The sequence below is a fragment of the Macrotis lagotis genome, chromosome 3 (genome assembly GCF_037893015.1).
Source record: "Macrotis lagotis isolate mMagLag1 chromosome 3, bilby.v1.9.chrom.fasta, whole genome shotgun sequence".
Taxonomy (NCBI): Eukaryota; Metazoa; Chordata; class Mammalia; order Peramelemorphia; family Peramelidae; genus Macrotis; species Macrotis lagotis.
The window spans coordinates 219,675,258-219,702,119 of record NC_133660.1 but is presented as its reverse complement, the minus strand read 5'-3'; the positions used below and the strand labels follow the sequence as shown (position 1 = coordinate 219,702,119).

General features: G+C 40.1%; 1 protein-coding gene across 1 annotated transcript in view; it reads right to left on the bottom strand.

The window, feature by feature from the left end:
- The window catches only part of LRPAP1 (LDL receptor related protein associated protein 1), a 38,989-nt gene extending 12,631 nt beyond the window's left edge, over positions 1-26,358 (bottom strand). The window contains exons 1-4 of the mRNA XM_074229858.1: positions 25,980-26,358; positions 13,739-13,883; positions 5,589-5,713; positions 3,263-3,383 (exon numbers count right to left, since the gene is read on the bottom strand). Coding sequence (XP_074085959.1) covers positions 3,263-3,383; positions 5,589-5,713; positions 13,739-13,883; positions 25,980-26,345 — 757 coding nt within the window. The 5' untranslated portion in view covers positions 26,346-26,358. The remainder of the gene's footprint in view (positions 1-3,262; positions 3,384-5,588; positions 5,714-13,738; positions 13,884-25,979) is intronic.
- Positions 26,359-26,862: the final 504 nt, after the last annotated feature.

The following is a 26,862-nucleotide window of genomic DNA, read 5'->3' as shown; positions in this document are numbered from 1 at the left end:
GCCATACAAATCAAACTTACAAAAAAATTACTTTAATGAGCTAGAAAAAATTGTAACTAGATTCATATGGAGAAACAAAAGGTCAAGAATAACATGGGATTGATTGAAAAAAATTGCAAAAGAAGGTGGCTTAGTCTTATCAGATCTAAAATTATATTAAAAAGCATCAGTCATCAAAGCTGTCTGGTTCTGGCTAAGAAATAGAGCGGTCGATCAGTGGAATAGACTAAGTGCTAAAGAGACAGCAGGAAATGATTATAGTAACCTGCAGTTTGATAAATCCAAAAACTCACTCTTTAATTAAAAACTACTGGGAAAACTGGAAGGTAGTATGGCAGAAACTAGGATTAGACCAACATCTCTTACCCTATACTAAGATAAAATCAAAATGGGAATAGGATTTAGATATAAAAGACAATAATATAAGCAAACTAGGTGAACAAGGAATAGTTTATGTGTCAGATCTATGGAAAGGAGAACAGTTGAGGACTAAGAAAGAGATAGAGAACAGTATAAAAAACAAACTGGATTATTTTAATTACATTAAATTAAAAAGCTTTTGCAGAAACAAAACCACTCTAACCAAGATCAAAAGAAATGTAGTAAATTGGGAAACATTTTTTACAACTAAGCATTTCTGACAAAGGACTCATTTCTAAAATATATAGAGAACTGAGTCAAATTTATAAAAAAACAAGCCATTCCCCAATTAACAAATGGTCAAAGGACAGGCAAAGGCAATTTGTAGAGGAAATCAAAGCTTTCTTTAGTCATGTGAAAAATTGCTCTGAATCATTACTGATTAGAGAAATACAAATTAAAGCAACTCTGGAGTACTACCTCATACCTCTCAGATTGGTCAATATGATCAGAAAGGACAATGATCAATGTTGGAAGGGATGTGGGAAATCTGGAACACTAATACATTAGTTTTTTTTGTTTTGTTTTTTTAGGTTTTTGCAAGGCAAATGGGGTTAAATGGCTTGCTCAAGGCCACACAGCTAGGTAATTATTAAGAGTCTGAGACCGGATTTGAACCCAGGTATTCCTGACTCCAAGGCTGGTGCTTTATCCACTATGCCACCTAGCTGCCCCAACACTAATACATTGTTGGTGGAGCTGTGAAGTGATCCAACCTTTCTGGAGAGCAATTTGGAATTATGCCTAAAGGGCAATAAAAATGAGCATACCCTTTGATCTAGGGATACCATGACTGGGTCTATATCTTGAAGAGATCATAAAAAAAGGTAAAAACCCCATATGTACAAAATATATTTATAGCAGCTCTGTTTGAGGAGGCAAAGAATTGGAAACTGAGGGGATGCCCATCAACTGGGGAATGGCTGAACAAATTGTGGTATATGTATGTAATGGAACACTATTGTTCTATTAGAAATCAGGAGAGATGGGACTTCAGGGAAGCCTGGAAAAACTTGCATGAACTGATGCTGAGTGAGATGAGCAAAACCAGAAGAACATTGTACACACCAACAATATGGGGTGATGATCAACCCTGATAGATATGCTCACTCCATCAGTGCAATAATCAGGGATAAATTTAGGGGATCTGTGGTGGAGAATACCATCTGTATCCAGAGAAGGAACTGTGGAGTTTAGGCAAAGACCAAAGATTATTACCTTTAATTCTTAAAAAAAGTTATCTTATGTACTACATAATTTTGCTATCTCTAATATTTTCTTTCTTCCTTAAGGACGTGGTTTTTCTCTTAACACATTCAATTTTGATCTATGCACATACAGATATAAATGTAAAGATTATCAGATTGCCTTCCGTTGCGGGGAAGGAAGGGAAGGTGGGGGAAAAATTGTAAAATTCAAAACTGCAAAAAAAATTTTTGGTAGAAATTATTATTGTATATAATTGGAAAACAAATAAATAAAATATTTACATTTAAAAAAACAATAAAAAAGAGTTAAGCCTATCATAGCTGATCATCATACAATGTTGCTATTACTGTCTTACAATGTTCTTCTGGTTCTGCTCACTTTACTCAGCATCAGTTCATGTAAGTTTGTCCAAGTTTTTCTGATGTCCATCTATTCATGATCTTATAGAACAATAGTGTTCCTTCACATTCATATACCACAATTTGTTTAGCCATTCTCCAGTTGATGAACATCCCCTCAATTTACAATTCTTTGCTACTACAAAGAGTTTTGTACATGTGAGACTTTTCCTGTTTTTTTTTTAAGATCTTGCTGAATACAAGCCCAGCAGTGGTATTGCTGAATCAAAGGGTATGCAGTTTTACTGCCCTTTGAACATAGTTCCTCTTTGCTCTCCAAAAGAGTTCACAACTCCACAAATAATGCATTAGTGTCCCAACTGCTAATCTGATAGGTGTGAGGTGGTACCTCAGAGATGTTTTAATTTACATTTCTGTAATCAATAATGACAGCATTTTTTCATATGTCTTTTAAATAGTTTTAATTTCTTCAGTTGAATACTGCCTGTTCATATCCTTTGACCATTTGTTAATTGGACAATGACTTGTATTCTTATAAATTTAACTCAGTTCTTTATATATTTTAGAAATAAGTCCTTTATCAGAAATTTTAGGTATAAAAATTGTTTCCAATGTCTAAAATGTTTTTTCTTTCTTGTTAGTTTTGTTCTGATTTTTCTTTTACGACATGACTAATATGGAAATATGTTTATTAATATGGAAACATGATTGTGCATATTATATTAGATTACTTATTGTCAAGGAGAGGGGAAGAAAAGAAGGTAGAAAATGTGAAACTCAAAAATCTTCCAAAAAATGGTGAAAACTATCTTTACATGTAATTATAATAATATAAAATTTAAATTTAAAAAAAAAAAAGGAAAGGAGGGATCCAGTATGTTTGTAAGCAGAAAGAAGCAAGGAGGAAGATTGAAGATGAAGACAACTGATAGAATATCCAAAGGAGCAAGGCTGTGTTTTACCTAAAACGTGGATTTCTTCCAGCTCCTCAAATATTTTCCTATATATTGTAGATGCTTAAATAAAATTTATTGACATCTATGATATCTTGGACTAAAATCCATATAACAATTAAAAAAACAAAAACAAAAAACTATTCACCAAGAGGTCCATGGGGGGAAACCCCACACAATTATTATACCATACTTTGTGTGTCTAAAGCCAATAAAAACTCAAGAAGTGATATATCAGAATTACAGAACTTCTTAATTGAGATGAACACTAAAAACCAAAGATTTTGTTGTTTAAGAATATTTCAGTATTATCAGGAGTACCTTCTGTTCTGCTCACAGTCTCTAAAAGGACATTATATTCATGGATTTTTTCTTTATGGTGTTTAAATTCCCGCCACAGTTTATCCAGCTCCTCACTGGAAAATTTCCCAGAGGTTTTAGCCTAACAAAAGAAAAAGAGAGAGAGAGAGAGAGAGAGAGAGAGAGAGAGAGAGAGAGAGAGAGAGAGAGAGAAATTCAAGTTATAAGGTTAAATTCTGTTCACATCAATTAGTTTACATTATGTAGGACTTTTCTCAGAACTACCCAGTATGAGGATTTAGAGAAGGAACAACAAATATCAATTTTAATTTGCATAACTTACTGTTAATGGTTTAGAGTATTCTTTCAGATGATTAGTAGTTTGTAGTTCTTCTTTTGAACACTGTTCATTTCTAACTTTTTTATAACTTCTTTATTGGTGATGGTTCTTAGTGTTATATATTTGTGTCGGTTCCCAAGGTATCTTTATTTTTTACATCAGACTTTTATTAGATATATTTACTATGGAGATTTTCCATTAAAACTGCTTTTCTTCTTCTAAGGGCATTGATTTTCTTCATGCAAAAGTCTTTTCACTTTATATGACCATGTTTTACTTTACTCCCTGAGCATCTTTTTGCTGCATTGCTGTCTTCCAGAAACCTTTTTCTTCACAAAGTTACTGTTTCTGAGGCAGAAGAAGGTAGAAATTGTATACAATAAACTTCCTGACCTCAGGGTCTGCCCTCATTAAAATCATTTGTCAAAGATTTAGTGTGGAAAGGACATTATATTTGGAAGCAGAGGATGTGGATTCCCTCCTGGCACTGCTAACTACTAAGCCATGTGACCTGGAGGAAGTTATTTGACTTTTCTGAGTCTCAGCTTCCTCATTTGTAAAAACAAGATGCTGCCTAGATGGTCTTCTACAGGCAGTGATGCAGGCTGAGGTTCTAGTGGTGAGTTAGGGATAGAGAGGTGAATAAATTTACAAAAAAATTTGACTCAGAGTTATAACAGACATATAAGCTTTATTATAGAGTGGCAAGGTTACTGCAACTGGGCTCTAAATTGGAGGAGGGGGAGAAGCAGCTAGCAGGGGGAAAAGGCCATATAGGAAAGCAAGACCTGGTACAAGCTGGGAGAGATAGGGTCGACACTCATGTAGGGTAAGGCTTATGCCAAGATAAAGAGTTCATTTTTGGGTTAACAGGTTATTTTGTCATTGGGCTTCTGCCCCTGCCTCTCTGTCCTGGTAGGAGTCTCCTAGCAATCCCTAGACAGATCTTATCAACTCAAAGTCTGGTGGGGAGACATTCTCAGGGATGGTCGTAAACTTCTCCCAAAGAGACAGTGTTTCTAGAACATAATATTTCTCAGAATATAAAGGTCATCATAGAAAGTCCCAAGCTTGAACATTTTGCTGTCTGTGCCATCAGTGCCAGTACTCTAATCCTTCAATTTAGAAACTGTACTGTGTCAGCATCCAGACATCACACCTCTTGTCTACACATCTCAATACTTGTTTCCTGGAAACAAACCCCTTGTGAAAATCTTGGGAACTGTGTCATAAATCATAAAAATCCCAAACATCAAGTTTAAACTATGAATTCTAATGATAAAGAAAGTGAGTCAGGTCCTATGTCATAACTGTATTCTTACAGTTGTGTGATAACATCAAAACACCTTTATAAAGTTAATAATATACATCTAAAACAAATCCAACTCTCAAGCCAAGAAAGTCAACATGTTACCTGCTACACCCACTCCTGGAGAGTATGACACTCCCCAGGGAGAGGTAAAACGGAAAATTCACCATCAAATAAATCAATAACTCACTCAACATTCTCATTTAAGAAACAATGAATTTTCTGTGACTATTTAAAAAAAATACTACGGGATAAAAAGAGAGAAACAAAGTGATGTAAAGATGTTGTTAACAATGTTTTTTCCCCACATAATAAATCACCTTCCTTAAGCTGATATCTATTACAGGATTTGGGATGGAAAGGCCTTTGGATAGGATTCTCACCCTGCTCATTCTGAACAAAAGTCAAGTGAGGCTCAAAGTGGGCCATGTCTTGCTCCAAGTCAGGGAAGCCTGGACTCAAACTCAGTGGGGAGAGCCTCCTAGAGGGAGAGGAATGAGGGCGCCCTTGCAGTAAGTCCAGGGGGAAAGGGACCATGCATGATCAAGACCCCTCTTAGCCCATCATGTCTAACCTCATTTTATGGATGAGGAAACTGAGGCCAAAGAAGGTTAAGTGACACAGAGTAGGCACTAAATGCTTGGTGACTATGTAATAACACAAATACACAGGCTTAATCGAACAAAATTAAACTTTACCTTATTCCACAATTTTTCTAATCTTGGATCGTCCAGTACATCATTTTCTGTGCCATCACTGATGTAATTGGTATTTATCAGTTGAACATCCTTCTTCCCATCTAGTCCATATTTAGCTAAAATGACTAAGGAGAAAGAAGAGTTTTTTTTATTACATATTCATATTACTTTCATTCATATATATATATATATATTTTTTTTTTTTTGAATCTTTAAGATATCCATAACAGTCCCATGTCTTGGCAAATAAGTGACAATATCAACAAGTCCCATTGCTATGGTTTATAAGGCATTTTGATTATAACGACATTAAGATGTGAGGAATGCAACAATCATCATCCCAACTTGCTGGTCCCAGATGTCACCTCTGCTGCATGCTAGTCATTTGTTCCAGACCAAATCACTTTGGCTCTATGAGCCTCACTCTTATCTATAAATAGGAGTCTTATCTATAAAATAGGAGTCAATGACTCTAAAGAGAAGTAATGTCAGCTACCATTTATATTGGGCTTTAAAAACTGCAAGATGTGCATTCTCTTGTGGGATTCAGTCCTTGCAACCATGGGAAATAGGTGCAATTCTTATTCTGGTTTTACAGATGAGGAAATTTGAGTCTGAGAGAGGTTGAATTGACTTCCCTAGAAGCTCCCAGCTGATAAGACTCAGACTGAATTCAGACTCAAGTTTCTTGACTTGGGCCTAGCCCTGGGTCCACTGAATCACCCAGCTGTCTATCTAACAAGGTTAATTACTCCCACCACTTCATTTTACAGATATTGAAACAGAGACCCAGAGAGCGAAGGTTTGCTCTCTCTCTCTCTCTCTGGTGTACCACCTCCTTGGGGTTCATCCAGCTAGCACCAACCTCTTTACACATATTCTCCTTCCCACATTGTCTTCCATTTAAAATGGACTCCGTGCTCTTCATTATCCATACCATTCCATCTTTGTACAGGCCGGCTCTTCCCCTTCATCTCAGCCTAAGGAGAATAGCTGGCTTCCCTTCAGGCACAGATGGGGCCTATCTTCCACCTCACTGAGGATAGGTCCACACTTCACACTTCCTCACTAATTCATGTCTGCCCCATCAAACCTGTGCATTTCTTTCATAGATATCCTATACTGAGACAAGATGAAGAGCTGTGGAGGGTAAGAGACAGGCTCTGAAAACAGGCTCATATAATGGCCGTGGGATCCCACCCATTTGAGCTCTCAGAACACAATGGCATGTTCTGCATTGAGAGAGGAAATGTCCTCACCTTACCTTACACTAATGACATATCAAGTCTGGATCCAAAAAAAATTCATGTATTTATCTGTGAAATTTTTCTTTCTCCTGCTTCCCCTCTATGTAAGCTTGAGGGCATGCATTACTACTCTTTTGTCTTGTATCCTCAGTTCTGAGCATACAGTAGGACTTCAGTTCTCTTACTGATTCTACCATTACTCTCCAATCTCTTTAGATGTACACAAGCTAAGTCTAATCCTTTTCCCTACCTGAAGACTTGCTAAATCAACCAATAAATGCCTCCTGTGTTCAGAGCACTATTAGGATCCGGGGGAGAGATAGAAGATAAAGAATTTGGCTTGCAGTCTGGTAGGGGGTTGAGATATAAACATAGGCCATTTTACTACTTCTAACTAGGTAAATACATTAAAATGTGCAGAATATTACATGAAGTCCAAAGAAAAGGATTTGTTAATAACCAGAGACATCAGGAATGGCATTACAGAGGACCCTTTTAGCATTAAAATATGGATAGGAAATTCCTGTAGATGTTTAAAGATATCTAACTTGCTTGCTTTCCAAAATGGACTGATATACATATAAAATTATGAAGGATAAAAAATTAAAAGATGAAATAGTTACACTTGGCACCTGGGTGAGGGAACTACTGCAGGAAGGAACAGACTACATAGCTGAGCTTCCTGAAGGCCCAGGGGTGCATGCTTGGTTTATCAGGAAGTCTACCCATTCAGGTGGATGAGCTTTCACAGAACAAGTTAAATTCTAGGTGAAGAGCATTACACGGACCATTACATGAGCCACAGCCCTGCCTATTTCAATCCTTCTCTTCCTTCAAGGCCCAGATTGGGAATAGTTCCTCCATTTCCAAGTCTCCTAGTTAGAAGTGACTCCTCCCTCCCCAACTTCACATCCTTCTCTGAGATCCAGGCATTCTAGCTTATTTCCTAAAAGATGGCAGAGTTCTTGAGGACAGGGGCTGTGTTGTTTTTTATCTTCAGAGGTCTCACGTGAAAGCCCTACAGGAGTTTATTAATAAAGGCTGGTTGAACTGAATTGAATAAAAGGGTATGCTGCTTAACATAATGAATGGTATCTTTAGCTAGTTTTGCAAAAGAGAAATATTTATCAGACAGGCATTTTAAAATATTGAATCTCTCTAAAAGCTGAGGACTACCTTAAAGCTTAATGTTGAGAACACTGAAGTTAGGAGCTCAGAATTTAGTGGGGATGTGGCACATTCAGATACAGAGGAACATGCAATTACTGTGTCTATTAGGCTAGTTCCCAAATCTCAGTATCCCTAATGAGTTTTTGACAAGAGCTGGCCTGTAGTCAATGAATGGCTGAATTTTAGCTAAAAAGTGGCCAAGGAGTTGACATTCTGTGTCATGGATTAAAGAGGAATCACTTGCTTCAGCTCCCAGACATATGGGAGGGAGGGTCAACATTCTCCTGGAAACATTTAGGAGTGTGACTTGTACCCTTGCACAGATGATGGGTGCAGGGCTGCCTGGGGGTAAGAAATATTTCTGTCTAAAAGACTTAGTTTTACAAATTCATTATGTCTACTGTTATTTCTACACCAAACTAAGCAACATCTAAAAAGTCCAAAGAAAGTGGAGGTCAGGGGTTGGGGCACACCTAACACTAAATAGAACTTTGTCCACAAGTGAGTCCATGGCTTCCTGTAGGAAGGCACCCAATAAATGTGCCTAGTCAATCTGAACTAACTTGTCGGCCTCTGAGTGAAAGTGAGGTGGAGAGGTTTGGGGGAAGGATGTACTGTGGAAAGAACAGGTGATAACAGGAGCTTAAAGGAATCAAAAAGTGGTGAGCAAAAAGGAGCAAATGTTGGCAGAAGGTCAAAAAGGAAGCAGAGGGGAGGCTATCTTGGTCTTGTAAAATGACCTCAACCATTTTAAATTCTTAAGATTACAAGATTTACCAGAAACTTTGGAGACTAAGTTTCATACTAGTGCTGCTACTAGTACTTCCTCTTTGAAGATCTCGACAGTTTTCTTCTCTCATGATAAACTTTTCTCCAATCACTTTGCTATCAAATGATAGGGTTCTTGGGGATCTTGGACTTGTTAATTCATACATAGATTTCTTCTGACTTCATTTGCCCAGACACTTTGATGTTACCTTAACCAAAACTCTGGTAGTCACACTTCCCTTTAAACTTGTCAGTACATTCTCCAGTCCTGAATGGCTTCAATAATTTTATTTTCTCCACACTTGCTTGAGTCAAAGAACATAGATGGAGAAAATCAGAAATACAGTTGATCTGGATGAGAAATTTTTGCTACCTCTCCTGAGTAGCTCTGGCAACCTTTTATTGATTACTTGATTCCCTGAACACAGGTGACCCCAACTGCTATTTTAAATGGAGACCTCAATTCTGCCCTCCTTCTTACATATTCTGGCTAATGACTTTGCCTTGTACTTCACTGGAAAGGCTGAAATCAGCAGGCAAAAGTTTTCCTTTTTTTCCCTCTTGGAAGGACACGGGAGCTGGCCACTCAAATAATTCAAGGGTTGTCATAGGGAAGAGACTGACTCTGGAGAGCAGAAGCAAATCAAAGGGTGAGTTACAGGGAGATGGGTTTCACCTTAATAGAGAGGAAAAAACCCTAGCAGTCTAGGCTGCCCAAAAATGGACTAGGATTCCTTAGGTCAGGACTCTATGAAATAAACACCTGTTTCTACAGGCATCCTTTTCCTTTCTTCCTTCTTTCTCGAGTCAGGAGAGGGTCCTTTGTATCTTAGTCCTGTTCACTCCAATCTCCTCTCAGACTTGAGGCGCTTCACCACACCAGAAAGAGCTCTTGCTTTACAGTCATAAGTCAAATCTTGGCTCTGCAACTTACTTGTGTATCAACAAGCAAATCCCTCAATTTCTCAGGGCTGGTTCCTCTGGTACAATCTGGGGAGTGTCTTAATGACCTCTAAGGTTCCTTCTAGCCCTAAATATATGTTCCCATGACTCATCATGTCCTCAGCAGCATCTTTAGTTTCTGACTCCCTTAAATCTATTAGCGTATTCTTCTCTTAGCCCCCCTCACTTTGGTTGGAGCCACTTTCCTTTGTCTACTTTGGCTCCTGTCCTTATATGTCACACAGAAAAGCCAGGATGGCTGCAGACTGCTGCCTAAGTACTGATGTAGTTTTTGGTTTCCGCTGTTCAGAATCCTTATCTGAGTCTTTCTACCTTAGGTTCCTTTCCCAACACGCCTGAAGAAGCTGGATCAGTCTTGGAGGAAGCCCAGGGAGTGAAAGGTGAGGAAGCAGAACATCCCAAGCATGGCAGAGGGCCAGGATGGAGGCTCTGAGATGGGGAGTCCTGAAGAGCACAGCAGGTCAGTCATGGAGCCAGACTGTGGTCTGAAATGAGCAGACTGGCAGGGCTGGAAGGAGCCAGGATGGGCATGTCAGTAAATGCCATGGGGACAACTTCATACTCAAAGTTACAAGGAGTCTGACACTGTCAGGCCTGCATTTGAGGGAAATTACTTTGGCAGCTGGAGTGGAGGTTACTCTGGACAAGGAGATCAGATAGCCTACTTAACAGGTGAGTGGTGATAAAGGGGATATCAGAGGAGAGACACCTTGAAGGTAGACAAGCCAAGACTGGGTAAGAGGCTAGATACCTGGGGTGTGGGAGATGTCGAGCATTAGACTGAGGTCAGTCTCAGTACTTGGAAGATAATAGAAATAGGAAAGTTGGGAACACCAGGAGTTTTGGGATTTGAGGCGTTCTCTTGTAGATGTATTGAGTTTAAATGCCAAAAGGACATCTAATTTGAGATATGGGCCTACATAGAGATTCTTAAACTTTTTTTTTTAATATCATGGACTCCTCACGTAGTCTGGTGAAGCCTATGAACTCTTTCTTAAAATTTTTATAAATGCATAAAATACAAAGAATTACAAAGAAACAAACTATATTGTATTATAGTCATTGAAGTATATATTTTTTAAACGTTCACAAACCCCAGGTTAAGAAACTCTGACACAAAGAGAAAGGAGGAGGGCCCAAAATAGACATGCATGGGCTGTGGGCATGGTCCGGATGAAAATCTAGCAAAGGAGACTGAGAAAGCATGGTCAGACTGAGCATGGAAAGAGCATCCAGGAGACTCCTGTTAAAGACTACAGAAAGGTCAAAAAGGATGAGGATAGAAAAAGTGACCATTAGATCAATGGTAACTTTGGAGAGGGTAGTTTCAATTGAATGATGTGATGGAAGCCAGGTCAGAATCTGGATAACATGGATTCTTCATTCAACTGATTTACCCTTCATGGATCCTTAGGTGATTCTCTTAAGTGGTTATGGACCTCTTCTAAAAGTCTCTTTATTATTTCAGGGCTTGAGAAAACCAGCACAATGTCTGCTGCAAATATTTGGAGGATGTCACCATCCATAGAGCCTGTTTATTTGTTGTTAATACCCTTCAGCAAAGATTCCAAAAACATTAGCCCAAAAGCATCTATTATATACCAGGCTGGGGATAACCAAAACAAATTAAGTCCTATGGGATTGTTGTTCCCATTTTAGAGCAGAGAAAGTTGAGGCTCATAGATGTGATCTTCACAACACTCCTGAGTTTTAAGTGTGTTTGGGATCCAGGTCTCTTGACTTCATAGCTAGCACTCTTTCTACTAAAATGCATCACAAATCAATAAACATTTACTGTCCTCACTTTCTTGTTTCAGTAGGCTTCAGAAAAGGCACAAATGATCTCTTCCAGTCAATTAAGACTCAGTCTTGGTGCTTTCTTTTTCCTCTCAAGTATCCTCTTGTGAGGTAAATCTCAGGTTACAATACATATGGACTGTGGGAGATTTAATATTTCAGTATTCAAGAATTTAAAATTGAAGGGGATCTTAGAGATGATCTGGTCCCAGCTCTTCCTTTTATGGATGAAGAAGTCAAGATGAGGCTAGTGTCACATTGCCATAGCCAATAGATAACAAACCCAAGATTCAATAACAGGGCTTCCAATGCCAATAATTTCCATAGTTTGACACTGCCTTGAATCACTCTTAATATACTAATTATCTCTTGTTCCCTCTCTAGACTGACCACAGAGAAAGCTTGGACCTGAAGTCCTCAAGGATTTCCAGCTGTGATGAGTGGCTAAACCCTTGGCCGAGCTCACGCCTCCCTCTGGGCAGTGGCTCTTCAGATTTCCTAATGGGTAAAGGAGATGCTAACCAACTATTTCCTGCCCCTTCAAGGTACCCACTGGAAACATCATGCTTTGGCTATAATTAGAGTAAACTGTTTTCAGTTTTGTTCACTTAATCTGTCAGTTCTCCTGCTGCTGCTTCACTTGACTGTTATGTGAGCCTCCTTTATGTAGTCTTGGAGCATGGTGGCAAACAAGCTCAATAAAACTAAACCTATTTCAAAACTACCAACAATAGGGAGTGTGAAGACAATACATATAATTAGATATTTAATCAAAGTGAAATCGAGATTTTAATACCAGTAGGCAAATACAACTTCAAAGACTAGCTAGCAGTTAGCAGAGTCATTAGCTGAGCTGGATGTACTTGGGCCTAAAAATGGAGTTTTGGAATTATCTACCTTGATCCCCCAGAATAGATTTGCCAGGAGAGGCATCAAAGCAGCACTGTTTACAAACATCACTTACATGATGTCCCCATTTATATATTCTAAGTTCTATCCAAACTGCACTGTCATTGGAACACAATCTTACAGAAGGGGAGAATAAGAAGACATATGTACAAATACTTATGAACTACATGGGGGATTAAGGAAGCAAAGGAGAAGTCAAGACAGTGTGAAATGAGAAATGTGACAAAGAAATGAAGTTTATTTGGGGAGATACAGGTGGTCTGGAGAGTTTTCATTTGGTCTTGGCCCTGACCAAACTTGCTCTGTACTTCTCCGAAATACTTTTGTATATTATTGTGCACTGTACTTATCTGTTATGCTCCACCAGACAGTTAACCTTTTAGAGTTGGGTGTATAGTAATCCTAACAGATGCTTTCCAAATTGAATTCGCAAAACTGAATCAAAATAAACTCCTTTTGAGAAGCCACAATTTCTTGTAGGTCAGAGAACAGAACCCTATAAAGTATCATGATACTATTAATAAAAGTTTCCTAACTGAAGAAAATGTCATTTTTAATGTATATAAAAGAAATTAACCTAAGACCTTTCAATGATGGTGTTTTCAATCTTCTAAATTCAGGTTAAGGGCTTTTTGGAAGACAAAGGGCAGGAAAAATTGTTGGACATGTACATAGAAAAATAGTTGGACATGTACATAATGTCAAAGAATAAGCTATTTTCCTTGAAAATGGTTTAACCCCAATGATGAGTTCTTAGGGAAAGAGGTATGGTACTTCATGAAGATTAAGAAGAAAAATAGTCATTAATATTTTCAAATCTAGACAATCAACAAACAAAACATTAAATCAAACTCCAATTTGTAAAATTGGCTCTTATAGAGAGGTTCAAGTTGGCTCTACTTTACCTGTTCTAGTTCTGGTCCATAAAATAAGTCTATCCTCATTTCCACGTTATAGTCTTTCAAATATCTGAAGATGGCTAATCCTCCTCTTCTCTAAATTACCCATTTTCAGTGTTTTATATGTTGCCCTAATGACAAGATTCCCAGAGCCCTGATCAGCCTTTCATTCCCTTTGAGCACAGACTCAATATTCTTCTAATATTGTAGAGCCCCGAAGTCAACACAACAGAGACGATGTGTTCTGACGAGGATGGAGTACAGGGAGAATATTACTTCCTGTGGTCTGGACACTCTCCATCTGTGAAGGCAGCCTAAGATGCTATCAGTGCCAATTTCTGAATTATAAATAACAGGTCAACAAGATGTGCATTCCTTATATGAAACCCCTTTATACCATTGAAATTGCGGATAAGTTTTGCTTCTTTTTCTCCATCATCATCTAATCCTTCAGCCTTCATTTTTTTCCAGTTGAGTTCATCCTTTTCTTGCATCTTCAGATCAACATTGAGCTCTGACATTTTTATAGGAGAAAAATGAAGCTGTGAAATAAGAAGAAAGAAATATTTGATAACCAACTGTAGTTTAACCAGGTACACAGTATGTTTGGCACTGCTGCTAAACTATGCTAGCTTGGGAGAAAATTGATAGTGGATGAAATTTTATAACAGATATTGAAAGATTAGATGAAAAATATGAAATTACTGCCACAGACAATACAATTCAAAAGCACCTAGACATTTGTAGCAATTGAAGCAAAACAAATACGTATTATAAAATAAAGTCAGGATATTGGAAAGGGTACTCATATCCTAAACTAATAGTGTCAGATAAGTTTACCCTTGATAGCAGATCTGGAGGTCTATTTCAGTGATGGCTATGTGGTTATAATCAGAAGTAGAAGTTTCATAGGGACAATTTCTCTCCTAACATTTTCAAGGAGAGTTATTGGAATCATTCTGTTGACTTGCAGAAGGGAATTTAAAGTCTAGTTTCTATTTTTCCTGTTAATTTTCTAGGTCACTGTTAACTCTTCACACATATGCTTGATCTAGTTACTGTATCAGAGAAATGGAGGAAGCAGGCTCTTTCTTGAACTTGATTCTACAAATGAGGAAAAGGGTACACAGAGACAGTTATGCAACAGTCAGTTAGCTGGCATTTATTATGCTCCACTATGGACACAGCCTCACTGTGCTAAGCACTGGGGATACAGATAGAGGTAAAAGATGGTAACTGCTCTCAGGGGCCATGAATTGAAGCAGGACTGGGAAAGGCTCCTTGGAAGGATCAGTGCCCTTCAAAGATGCTCCCTATCCTGGGGCAAACCTAGGATCCAGCTCTCCTACAGTCACTTTCCCAACTCTTCTCAGATAAGGAAGAATTTGTGATTTCCTTTGCAAGAAATCATTAGCTCTTGGGAGATGAGAAACCCATTTGGCCCATCTTGCATTCCTGCTGTTGTTTAAGACAGGGCCTCCTACCTCGCAGGTGCCTCCTGACACTCACAGAATGACTGCCTGCAGGTGTCATTCAGATGAGAGGGACTGAAATGTGCCAAGATTCACTTCTCTCTGGTGACGACGGGCTTTGCATGTCCATGGTGATCATGAGCAATTACTCAATGAATGAAGGAAGCCAAAGATAAACAGCCTGGGCTAAGTCCAGAGCACAGGAGCCAGAGGAGCTGCATCTGAATCCTGGCTTCGCTCCCTACTCTCCTCCTTGGGCAGGGCACCAAACTTCTAGGTCCTAGTTTCTTCATCTATAAGAGGAGGGTCTTGGATCACATGATCTCTGAGAGATCTCCAAGTTCTAAATCTAGGATACTATGATGGCTCTTTTCATTCTGGGTAAGTGAGTTACTATTCCCTCTCCTCAGGAAGTGACAAATCCATTCTTCTATATTTCATATACCATTCTGGTCATGGTACTAACATACTAAAAACATATACCCCCTTTTGTGTTTGTGTTTTGCTCTTCTCTCAAGTATTCAAAGGTCAATTTTTAATATGGGGGGTCTTAAAATGGTCTCCAACAAACAAAATAAAATAAAATCAGGGGCAAGGAACAGTGAAAAGAACCACCAGACCCTGAATTCCAGCTTCCCTCTGATGGGCAAACAAATCCCTCTCTATTTTACCACTATCACAAATATAAAGGTGAAAATTGGGGAATTGAGAGATACTGTACAGGGCTCACAATGCAGTGTATATAAAAAGTGGGGGAATTAGAGATGAATCAGAGTTTCTTAGATCTGCCTTTTATTTCTATGTGACTTTCAGCAAGGCCTCTGTTTCTTTATCTGTAAAGTAAGGGAGGATGGACAGGATGGACTCCAAGGTCCCTTTCATCTCTAAGATTCTGTAATCTCCCTGGGTCTCAGTTTCTGTAAAAACAAGGGGCTAGGGTAGATGATCTTTGAGTTCTAAATCTCATTAGTCTAGGAGTAGCAAATTTAAAAAATGCTATGTTTTATTCATATATCTATCTATCTATCTATCTATATATATATATATATATATATATATATATATATCTATTATCACCATGCCTGATGACAGCACATAGCCATCAAATACTAAAATATTAGCTTATCAGTGTGCCTTGTATTTATTTTAATGACACAAAGTTTACAGGAAATCATCGAGGTGGTAGCTTTCAGAGATCCTCTTCACTGCTGGAGACCATGGAGCCTTCTGATCCACGGCTGCAACCTACAGCATGGGCAGATTGTCTTCCTCTAGACTGTTGGGAGTGCTCCTGGTCGGCTCTTAGAAGGGCTTTGGAAGAGGCTCATTTAGCAAAGCCACCAGCTAGTCCACCTTGCAGATCTTTTTTAAAGACAGAAATGGCTCCTGTGTCAAGGCAAATGCTCTAGTTCCTGGTGCAGCAATTTATGTGAATGCTGAATGGCACAGCTATATATAAAGCCCAAGATGACAATGTAGCATTATGTTTGTGCCCATGAATACATTTTGGTGATTGCCAATCTAATCCTAAATCTGTGTTCTAAATAAACCAAAGTAGATAGAGAAAACATTTTTGTTTTGTTTTTAATCAAGAACTGAGATGTATCCTGGTTCCCTTTTGTCTGAAGCAACCAAGACTTCCTGTCTCTATTAACAATTTTCCCTGGCTTAGCCCACTTCCATCTTCCACATCCTGCTCCATCTGCAGGGGGATGTTTGCTAACGCCTCTGCAGAAGTAGGGAAAGCTGATACCCAACTGAATCAATGAATAAATATTTATTGAGTATCTACAATGCAGAAAGCACAGTTATACATTATAAGGAATAAAAAATGCCATAAGACACAATTCCTTGCTCTTAAATCTAGCTCGAGAAAATACACACATACACACACACACACCATTACATACAAGGCAGTAAAGGAAAATAAGCATGCATTTTCTATGGCTAAAAGCAGAGGTATAAGATATTCTTTCCTAAGCTGCTTCAGGGTTTCCTGCTTGACTTCTTGGTCAGTTCTTGTAAACAGCTTCCCAGCTCACCCAAGTTTCAAGGTCAACTCATCGAGGGCTCTCTTCTCCTCCCAGGGTGGTCAGGATTCAGCTCCAGGGGCCTCTCCTGCAGTTCTTTTGGTGGGTAAAACTGACCCTGAGCCTTTCTTACTAACTTCATGCCTCCTCCCATGTGTTTGGAGCCCTCAAACAAGTTCTAGAAATGTTTTAAAGTTGTCCTCCAATGTGATTCCTTTCACCAACCTCTCCCCTGCTCTCCTGGGTCCTTAGAGACGTTTTTCACCTGTGCCTTGCCTGCGTGGGCTCAATGCTATGGGCAGGAGGCATAGATGCTGGGGCTTCTATCTCAGCTGGGGCTCCCTCTCTAACAGCACCTGTTGCTGCTTGGTGGGTGATGAATAAAGATATGGTGTTTGCTTTTTAAAAACCTACTTTAGGGTTATGAAGTACCCTCACATCCAGTTTTTCTTTTAAAACTCCAGGAACTCCATGAGAGGGGCTAGTAAAGGATGATGCTAGGATTTAAACATCTACCTTGAAATCTCACACTATGAAATGATATGGCACTGCTATTTTCAGGTGAAGGCTCAAGAGCATCTGAGGGGAAAGAGACCACTTGCAGATGGGATCTTCAGAAATGGTTTTGCTAGAGGAAGAACATGGATTGGGCCTAAAGGAGTAGGATTTGTGGAGCAGAGGGGCGGCCTAGGCAGGAAAAGGCAACACAGACTTGGGAAACAGGAGTGGGTCACGCAGAATCCTACAGAGCTGCCAAGTATGACACCTAGCTGCTCTCTCAATTTATTCTGCCTAACAATTTTAAAATTTGACTTCAACCTATTTTCATTCTGTTTTGCAAAAGCCTCCAAATCTTCTACCGTGACAGATAAGCAGACTTGCAATAATGAAGCCCAGTTTATTTCAATTTCCCATTCTCATCCTAATTCCTCATATAATGGGGGGAAATAGTGATTTTTTTAAAAAAAAATGATTAGTGTCTCTGTAATTAAATAACATCTTATCTGATGCTCTACATAAGTACTTTAGTTTTGTGAGTTATAGACATAAGAAGTAGAGCCTACAGTTCATCATTCAGGATGTGAAGAACAAATTGGGTAGGGGCCACAAATTTGGCAAACATTCACAAGAGCCATTCCCTGAGCTGGGGAGGGAGTAAGGTTTTAATATTACCTGCTATCTCCTAAAGCATCAAAGGCCCATTGTAGGAGTTACAGAGGAGGCAAAGGAACTCTAGTCTAGGCTTTTTCCTGATAGAATAATTGATGCCAGATCAAGGGAAAGAAGGTGCTTTCACTTTCCTCTTGAACATCAGGATCTTCCTTTTGAACATTTGAGTCAAAAAAGAGACTTTGGTTGTTTTTAATTTGACCAATACCCCAAAGATGCCTTCTATGAAATAGTTGACAAGTGTGGCAATGAGGGGGAACACCCTGCCTTCAGAGACGGTTTATTCCACTCTTGGATAGCAGCTCTAAATGTTGGAAAGTTCTTTCTTATATCATGCCTAAAGTTGCCTCTTTGATAACTGCTGCTCTGTTTGACCCCAAGGAAGCAAAAAGCACAAGTCTGATCTCTTTTCCACATCACTGACTCAAATCTGTAAAGACAACTCTTGTAGCATCTAACAGTATTCTTCTGAATTAATTTCCAAACTTAGCTCAGTCTCTGACTAGATCTCTTGTCTCCCTTTTCAAATTATTACTCTGCTCCAGAGGTAGAATTATAGGTGCCAGTCTCAAAATCAAGATTTCATTATCAGTAAAATAAAATTCTCCCCTATATGCAAGCAGAAGCACTGTGACACTTCCTGGAAACCTTTGCCTTCTTCTTGACCCTGTATTTCAGGTGCTGGGCTCACACCATCTACTTTTCCAACTTTATGTCATGCTGCTGCCCTTCAGGCACTTTGCATCTCAGCCATGCTGTTTTTCTCTTCTTTCCTTGACTTACTGCATTTGTATAGATTATTTAATACCTGTGAGCTGGTAGTTCCCCTGCAGAGTGACTGCCACTCACAGATTTGGGACTGGGAGGGATCTCAGAGGCCATCGAGTTCCACCTCCTCATTTTCAAGTTGAAGACACTGAGGAAGTGAAGTGACTTCCAAGATTGCACACAGGCAGGATCTGAATCCAAGTTATTTTTCCACTATACAGTCTTGGCCAAAGTTCTTTTTTTCCTCACATGAAGTACCACCTTGTGTGCTAGCTTTTGCATGAAATCTTTACTGACCTGCTGCCTCAGTTACAAGTGTGTTCTCTCTTTTCCAATCTGCAGTGCTATTCTTTTCTTAGATAAAAAAACGTAAACACTGCTTTTAAAATCTTACTCTAGTTGCTTACTTCTCAGAAACTGACTGTTAAGGAACTATGACAGATTAAAAATGACAAAATTATCTTACTTGGCAAAGCCATTACAGTAACTGCATCATAGAATTAAGAACATCCTGATTATATGCAAAAGGATAGTTTCCAAATAGTTAAAATTTAACTGTATAGCACACATTCATTTTTTTAACCTTTTACTAATTAAAAGTTAAAATATGTTGGAAGTTAAAAGAACCGGTTAATATAAACCAGAAATGTAAAGACTGTCAAACATTAAATACAAATAACTATTAGGATGAAATAGTAAGAGAGGGGAAAAAAAAATCAAGCCTTTTCTTTTCTCCCCAAAATGGTTGTCAGTGATTCTCTTCCTCTCTCTGGGACTCAGTTTCAAACATCAAATTCAATGAAGGGGCTATCTCTAAGGTAGCTTTAAGTTCTAAATGTTATAATACTGTAAGTGCATTAGGGTCATCCTCTAAGAGCTTCAAACACACTTTAATTTCATGGGGGCAGGGAAACAGACTTCTATAGATCTCTAATTTGGATGCAGTTTGTATTTTTCTTCACAGAGAATGATGATGATGATAATGATATCTAGAATGTATAGAACACTTGAAGGTTTTCAGTGTGCTTTACAAATATTACCACATTTGATTCACAGAACAATCCTGGAAGGTAGTGCTATTATCCCCATTTTATAGATGAGGAATATGAAGTAGCTAGGCTAAAGGATTTGCCCCCAGGTACACAGTTTAGGAAGCATCTGAGGCAGGATTCCAGCTTCAGCGCTCTCTCTCCACTGGGCCCCCTAGCTGGACCTTGATATGATTTAGAGAGTACAATGATACTGTCTTGGCACCCACTTTACATGAGTGTCTTATCCACCATCAGAGTCACAGTGCTGCTGACTTCTAGAGGGGGAAGGGTCATCTCTAAGTACAAGTGATGGGTGAGGAGAGAGCAAGCCCAGTTCTGGTCCTCTCTCCACCCTCCCATCAATGCTGTGACCTGAGCCAAGTCACTGCAGTTCTCTGGCTCTTCCTGTCCTCATGGGGAGAATCAGCAGTTTAAGGACTGAATGACCTCTAGGGTTTTTCCAGCACTAACATTTTATAATTCTAGAATGAGAAATGAAAAATGAAAAGGACAAGAAAGGAAAAGAGCCTTATCCCTGGGCAGCCTAAGAGGTGCTTGCCCAGCACCATGGCCTGTGGCTTCCCACGAAAATTCCACAAGCTCTTCTAATTCTCAAATGGATGAAAAATGCTACCAGATGCCTCATCTTCTGGGAAACCTTCCTGGACTCTGAGGTCAAGGCCCTTCCCTCTCTAACCTTATTCTGTTTGTACTTTTCTAACACCCTCATAGAAGGCAGGTAAGGTCTTCTAGGCAAAGCTGCAGGTCCCCTTGGGGTAGAAAACAGGAGGCAGCATGGGCCTCAACCCCAAGTAGAGACAGCCCATGAGCCCAAAGCCCAGAGCACTTGGTGCAGCTGTGGAGTGGCATCCTAACCCACTTCTGCAGGGATTGTAGCCTGTTTCCTCAGCAGTTATGGATTAAAAGGAAATTCTCCCTGCAAAGCTCTTGAAATAGTCAATGGTCCAACATCAGAAATGAACATGGTTTCATCAGTGGAAATGACAGAAAAAGAAGATGGATTGCCATGTACTTTGCTGCTGTGCCCTAAGGACCCTGGGAACTTTCCATCTCCCTTGCAGCTCAAAATTGCTCTATATGTTCTTTCCTGCATTGAAATGCGAAGTCCCTGAGAGCAGGGGCTGATTTTGTTTTTCTGTTTGAATCTAATGTTTAGCATACAGAAAGTACTGAACAAACACTTTCATTTATTTCATTTGTATCTTATCCCTTCCTTTAGGGGCTATAATCTTGAAGCCAGCAACTTCATCTCATTTAAACTTTTTGCATCTTCCCCTTTATCAGGTCCAGACTAGGAATGAAGGCTAATAAATGATTGCTGAATGCTGTATCAGACCCTCTGAGACTTGCTAACCTTGTTTATTTGAATAACTGACCAGAGCTGCTTGTAAGTCAGTTTTTAAATTTAAGATCGAAAGATTTGTCTCTAATTTTCTCAGGCTTATTTTTACTATTTAGATTAGATTTTTCAACTGTGAAATGGGAATATAATGACATCCCCCACAAAGGAACAAATGAATCAACAAATTATGACAGCAGAACTGCTTAATAAACAGCTTTCTGAGGTCAACTACTTTGGGGAGCTTTATGTTCAGCAAAAGAAAACTAAACTCTTCATATTTTTGATGGGGAGAGATTAACAAATATGTCTTCTGATGCTATGCTGTCCTTGAACCTTTTTAAATTAGTTAACACAAGAAATAAGAAATTGTCAATGAGCCTTTGTGCTTTTGGGCATCTCATTCTGCAGCCAAGGGTAAAACCTGGGGCAATCTTTAGCAGGTCTGGCTGCATTGCTACTCTTACTCTTAGGCTGACAGATGTCTTAAAATTAATTCTAAGAAAGACAGAATTGCTACTGCAATTATTGCAAAATCTATTTTAAGTCATTTAAGGAGAGCAAATAAATCTTAAAGGCAAAACTACAAGTACATGAAGAGAACCTATGTAAGTTTGCTAGAGGAGACCTTGGAACTGCATAGCTTAAGTGTCAGCTCAGTGTTAATTCTTGAAAAAAAAAACCAGGATGGTCAAGTGGAAGAGACACTGGACTGGATTCTGAAAACCTGGGCCCTCAGCTCAAGTCTAACCTGCACTAGCAGTGTGACTACAGTCAAATAATTCCTATCTTTGAGTATCGGTGCTTTTCTGGTGTTTTTCCTTTTGTAAATTGGAGCTTGCCTCATAGGTTTTTTTTTTTGGGGGGGGGGGGCTTTGTAAGCCAGAAAGCACTATAGAAATTGGACAAATCATCATGACTATTCTTTCCTACACTGCTGAATCACCAGCTCTAAAGCCCAGTGATGATGGACTTGCGACACATATTCCTGAGCAAAAGCCACTAATTTAAATCATATGAAATCCTTTTATAAATCAGGAACTTCCCCTTCCCTCAAATGCTACAAAAAATAATTTGCGAAAACAATGATTTATGATCCCATGATGGCATTCTGTAGTAGAGCCGACTCAAACCTCAAATAATTCCTGACCTAGTTCCATAAAACGCAAAGCAATTTTAAATGCTTCCGTATCACATTCATCCTTCTTGTATTTAAGAACCATGACAGAATCTAATTTTCCAAATTCCATGAAGGTCGCAGAAAGGAAGCAAAGATCGCAGTGCCAAGTCCATCAGTCCCTTCAATGCCCCAAGACTTAAATGATGTGTATTATTGCTAGATGATGTGGATACATGTAAAGCTTTGTAAAATTTTGCTTACTTTTCCTATGTGACCATCCTGATTTTGTAAGAACAGTATCTTCAACCAGATTGTAAACTCAAGATGAAACACATCATGTTCTTATACATCCACCTACAATACTCAGTAGGGACCTGAGCACACAAATCTGCTGTCGTTATCTGATGACCCAGGTGAGTCTGAATCTTTATGACCTCATGGACCCTAGCATGCCAGGCCCTTCTAGTCTCCACTATTTCCAAAGCCTATCTAAATCCTCTCTCGTTGTTTCCATGACATTATCAATCCATCTCATTGTCTGCCACCCCCTTTTCCTGCTGCCTTCAATCTTCCCCAACATCAGGGTCTTATCTAAGTCTTGTCCTCTCATTATGTGACCAAAGTATCTGGCATTCAATCATTCTTGTTTAATGAACAGGAATCATCACCTGTACATCATAAGTATTCAGAACATGTAGCTGGTTGCTAATTTCATTCAATTCAGCTCCAATGGAAGTAGGGACTTCAGCTCCTTACTGCAATGCATGTGGAATGGGTGTTATGATAAAGCCAAAAAATAAAAACACAGTGGAATGCTAAAAGAAAGAGCTTAGTAAGTTGTTGCTAAATGAATGCAAGAATGAACCAAGTAATGTTGGCCTTGAGTACTCAATGATTTCTGTTGATACTTTCAAAGTGTCCAAATCTAAGCTGAGATCTGTGTGGGGATTCCTTCTAGCCCTACAGACTGGGGCACGCTGGGCATCACCTTTTGAAGCCTGGCAGTTAGTGCCTGTCTCTCAAGCTATCTCGCATGGAGCTAGTTTATATTTCTTTGTGTGCATTCTCTAAATTGACTCTGTGTGTGTTTATATGTCTCCTTGTCTCCCTGTGGAATCTGAACTCCTGGATACATTAACAGTATTTGCATAGTAGCTGGCACCAAGTGCCTTAGAATCTCATCTGAGTCAAAAGTCACACAGTCATGGGACAGCAAACTGCTAGAGTAGTTAATAAAGTGAAGAAATCCATCTGCAGTGATGCCAGTCTCACAAGAGAGCTTGTGCTTAAGCATCAAAATCAAAAATGGAATTGGGGGGGGGTCCCAGAGGATCCTCCCTTTAACTAGAGGTTTTCAAGAAGAAGCTGTTGAGCTGTACAGTTGTAGAAGGCATTCTCAGCCAGGTCAAGGGTGGACTCAATATCTCTGGAGTCCCTTTCACCTCTGAGATTCTGTGCTTTTCCACATTTAATTAATTATATCTCACTCCAGCATCAAACCAAGTTTAAACTTTTGATCATTACTGCACTGCTTTCTCCTATTTACAGACTTATAAACTCTAGATACTCTGCCCTGTACTATTCTTCTTTAAAGCACCCAGGGTTCTTTCAGCAAGAAGCCCTAAATCTGTGACCAGCTCTGCCAACAGCCGGCTATATGATCTTAGACAAGTCATTACCCCTACCTCCCCCCCGGAAAGCCTCAGTTTACTTATCTCTAAAATAAGATGACTGGGCTAGCTGGTGTCCAGAGCCCTACTAGTTCTAACACTCTGGGATTCTTTTGTGTTTGTGGTCCTGGATAAAGCCATGAAATATATAAGAACCCAAGAAAAGCACAAAACAAATTACAACACAAGAAGGTCAAAGAGGGCAGAGGGGAGGCTTTCCGGAGGAGGGGGTGGTTTACTAGAATAGAGGAAGATGATCACTAAGATGGGGGAAGGAGGGAGTCAAAGTCAACTCTAAGGTTTTGACATAGGAAACTGGATAAAAAAGTGGTTTTACAGAAAGAACAGTGAAGTCAGAATGAGGAGCATTTTTATGGAAAAGATAATAAGCTTGTTTGAGACAGGTTGAATTTGAGGTCCTGGGGACTGGTGAAGATGCAAATTTAGGGGCAGATTTGAGAGGTATTAACACTATCAGAAGAGAAGAAGACATTAAAAGAGATTAAAGACCTAAAAAAAAAGAGAGATTAAAAGATGGGAACAGCCCTGGAGAGACTAGAGGTTCTGGCAGAGGGAAAATTTGAAGAATGTGGTTTCTGAAGTGGAGATTAGAAAAGTGGTCGACAAGTGGAAATTGTGTCATCTCCTCTCTGCTATTTTTGTGTCTGCTGATGGAAGTTGGACTAGCTAATCATGGAGGACCCTTCCAGCCCCACCATTATTGTAAGCCTCAATAAACATATTGCAAACAAAAATCCCATTTAAATTTAAAAAAAAAGGGCAGCTAGGTGGTGCAGTGGATAGAGCACCCGTCCTGGAGTCAGGAGGACCGGAATTCAAATCCAGCCTCAGACACTCGATAATTACCTAGCTGTGTGGCCTTGGACAAGTCACTTAACTCCACTGTCTTGCAAAAACAAAAAAAACCTAAAACAAAATTGGGCTTTCCCCTTAAATATGGTGTTCAAAGTTCAAGCCACTTAACCCCACTGCCTTGCCAAAAAACCCCTACAATAATAATGATGATGATGATGATGATGATGATAGGCAGTGGGAAGCTTGGAGGTACACAATGGATAGAGCACAGGCCCTGGAGTCAGGAGTACCGGGTTCAAATCCAGCCTCAGACACTTGATAATTACCTAGCTGTGTGGCCTTGGACAAGTCACTTAACCCCACTGTCTTGCAAAAACAAAAAAAAAACCTAAAACAAAATTGGGCTTTCCCCTTAAATATGGTGTTCAAAGTTCAAGCCACTTAACCCCATTGCCTTGCAAAAAACCCCCTACAATAATAATGATGATGATGATGATGATGATGACGATGACGATGATGATAGGCAGTGGGAAGCTTGGAGGTATACAATGGATAGAGCACAGGCCCTGGAGTCAGGAGTACCGGGTTCAAATCCAGCCTCAGGCACTTGATAATTACCTAGCTGTGTGGCCTTGAACAAGTCACTTAACCCCACTGTCTTGCAAAAACAAGAAAAAACCCTAAAAAAAATCATTGGGCTTTCCCCTTAAATATGGCGTTCAAAGTTCAAGCCACTTAACCCCATTGCCTTGCAAAAAAACCCTATAATAATAATAATAATGATGATGATGATGATGATGATAGGCAGTGGGAAGCTTGGAGGTATACAGTGGATAGAGCACAGGCCCTGGAGTCAGGAGGACCTGGGTTCAAATCCGGCCTCAGACACTTATTGATCACCTAGCTGTGTGGCCTTGGCCAAGCCACTTAACCCCACTGCCTGGCAAAAACTTGAACAAAAAATAAATAAAGAAAATAAAGTGGTCAATAAGTGGCAAAAGCAGAAAAGGGGGAGGGTGTGGGGTGGGGAAAAATGGAGAGGGGGTCGCTGCACTGGAGTGGCGCTAAGATGGTTGGGGGGGGCAAATGCCAGGTTCCTGCCTCCTCCCTTCGGGGCTAAGCGCAGGGCAAACAGGAGGCGCTTAATACATGCTTAACACGGCCCCCCGCCCCAGGGCCCCGAGGCGCCCCTCCGACTCACCCGCTTGGCCTTCTCCCAGAGCTGGTTCAGCTTCTCCATCCGGAACTCCGTCCCGGGCTCGCGTTTCGGGGGGACCCCGGGCTCATTCTTCTCCCTCGAGTACTTGCCCCCGTGCGCCCAGCTCCCCGCGGGCGCCCACAGCAGCCCCAGCCCCAGGAGCAGCAGCAGCTGCTGGAGCAACTGCCCCGCCACGGCCGTGCGCGCCGCCATCTTCCGTCCCCGCCGCCTCAGCCCCAGGCTCCGCCCAGACACGGCCGCCGGCGCGCCGCTGCGCGCGCGGCCTTCTGGGACGGGTAGTTCAACCAAGGGGTCATCAAGAGAGAAAGACCTCCTAGGAACTACAAAACCCAGGATGCCGAGCGACATGGCGTCCTTCACTCCCGCGAGCCTAGGTGGTTGCCTAGGCGACTGACGCGTCAACTACCCAGGGGCGGGACGCCAAGGCTGGGGTAGCTATGGCAACCCTTGGGGGGCGGAGCTACAGGCAGGCCCTTCACCATTCCTAGTTGGAAGAAGTTTGTAGTTGTTGTTTATTGTTGTTTTATAGGAGAATCTGGATGAACCCCGCCCCCAGCCCCTTCCCCCCAGCTCTCCCTTCTTGTGAGCGGTAAACACTACAGGGCAGTAGGGGGCACAGTGAGCTTCCCCTGCAAAGAGGCAGAATAGACATTTTAGAATTTCTATCTTTAGTTCTTAAGTTAGCAAAGCACTTTCAATCATTTGGTGAGGTCATGATTATATTATTATCCTATATAATATATAATAATATATAATATTATTATCATACCCCCTCCAAGGGACAAATGGTGAAAGGACAGGCAGAGACAATTTACAGATGAGGAAATCAAAGTGATCCATAGTCATATGAAAAATTGCTCCGAAT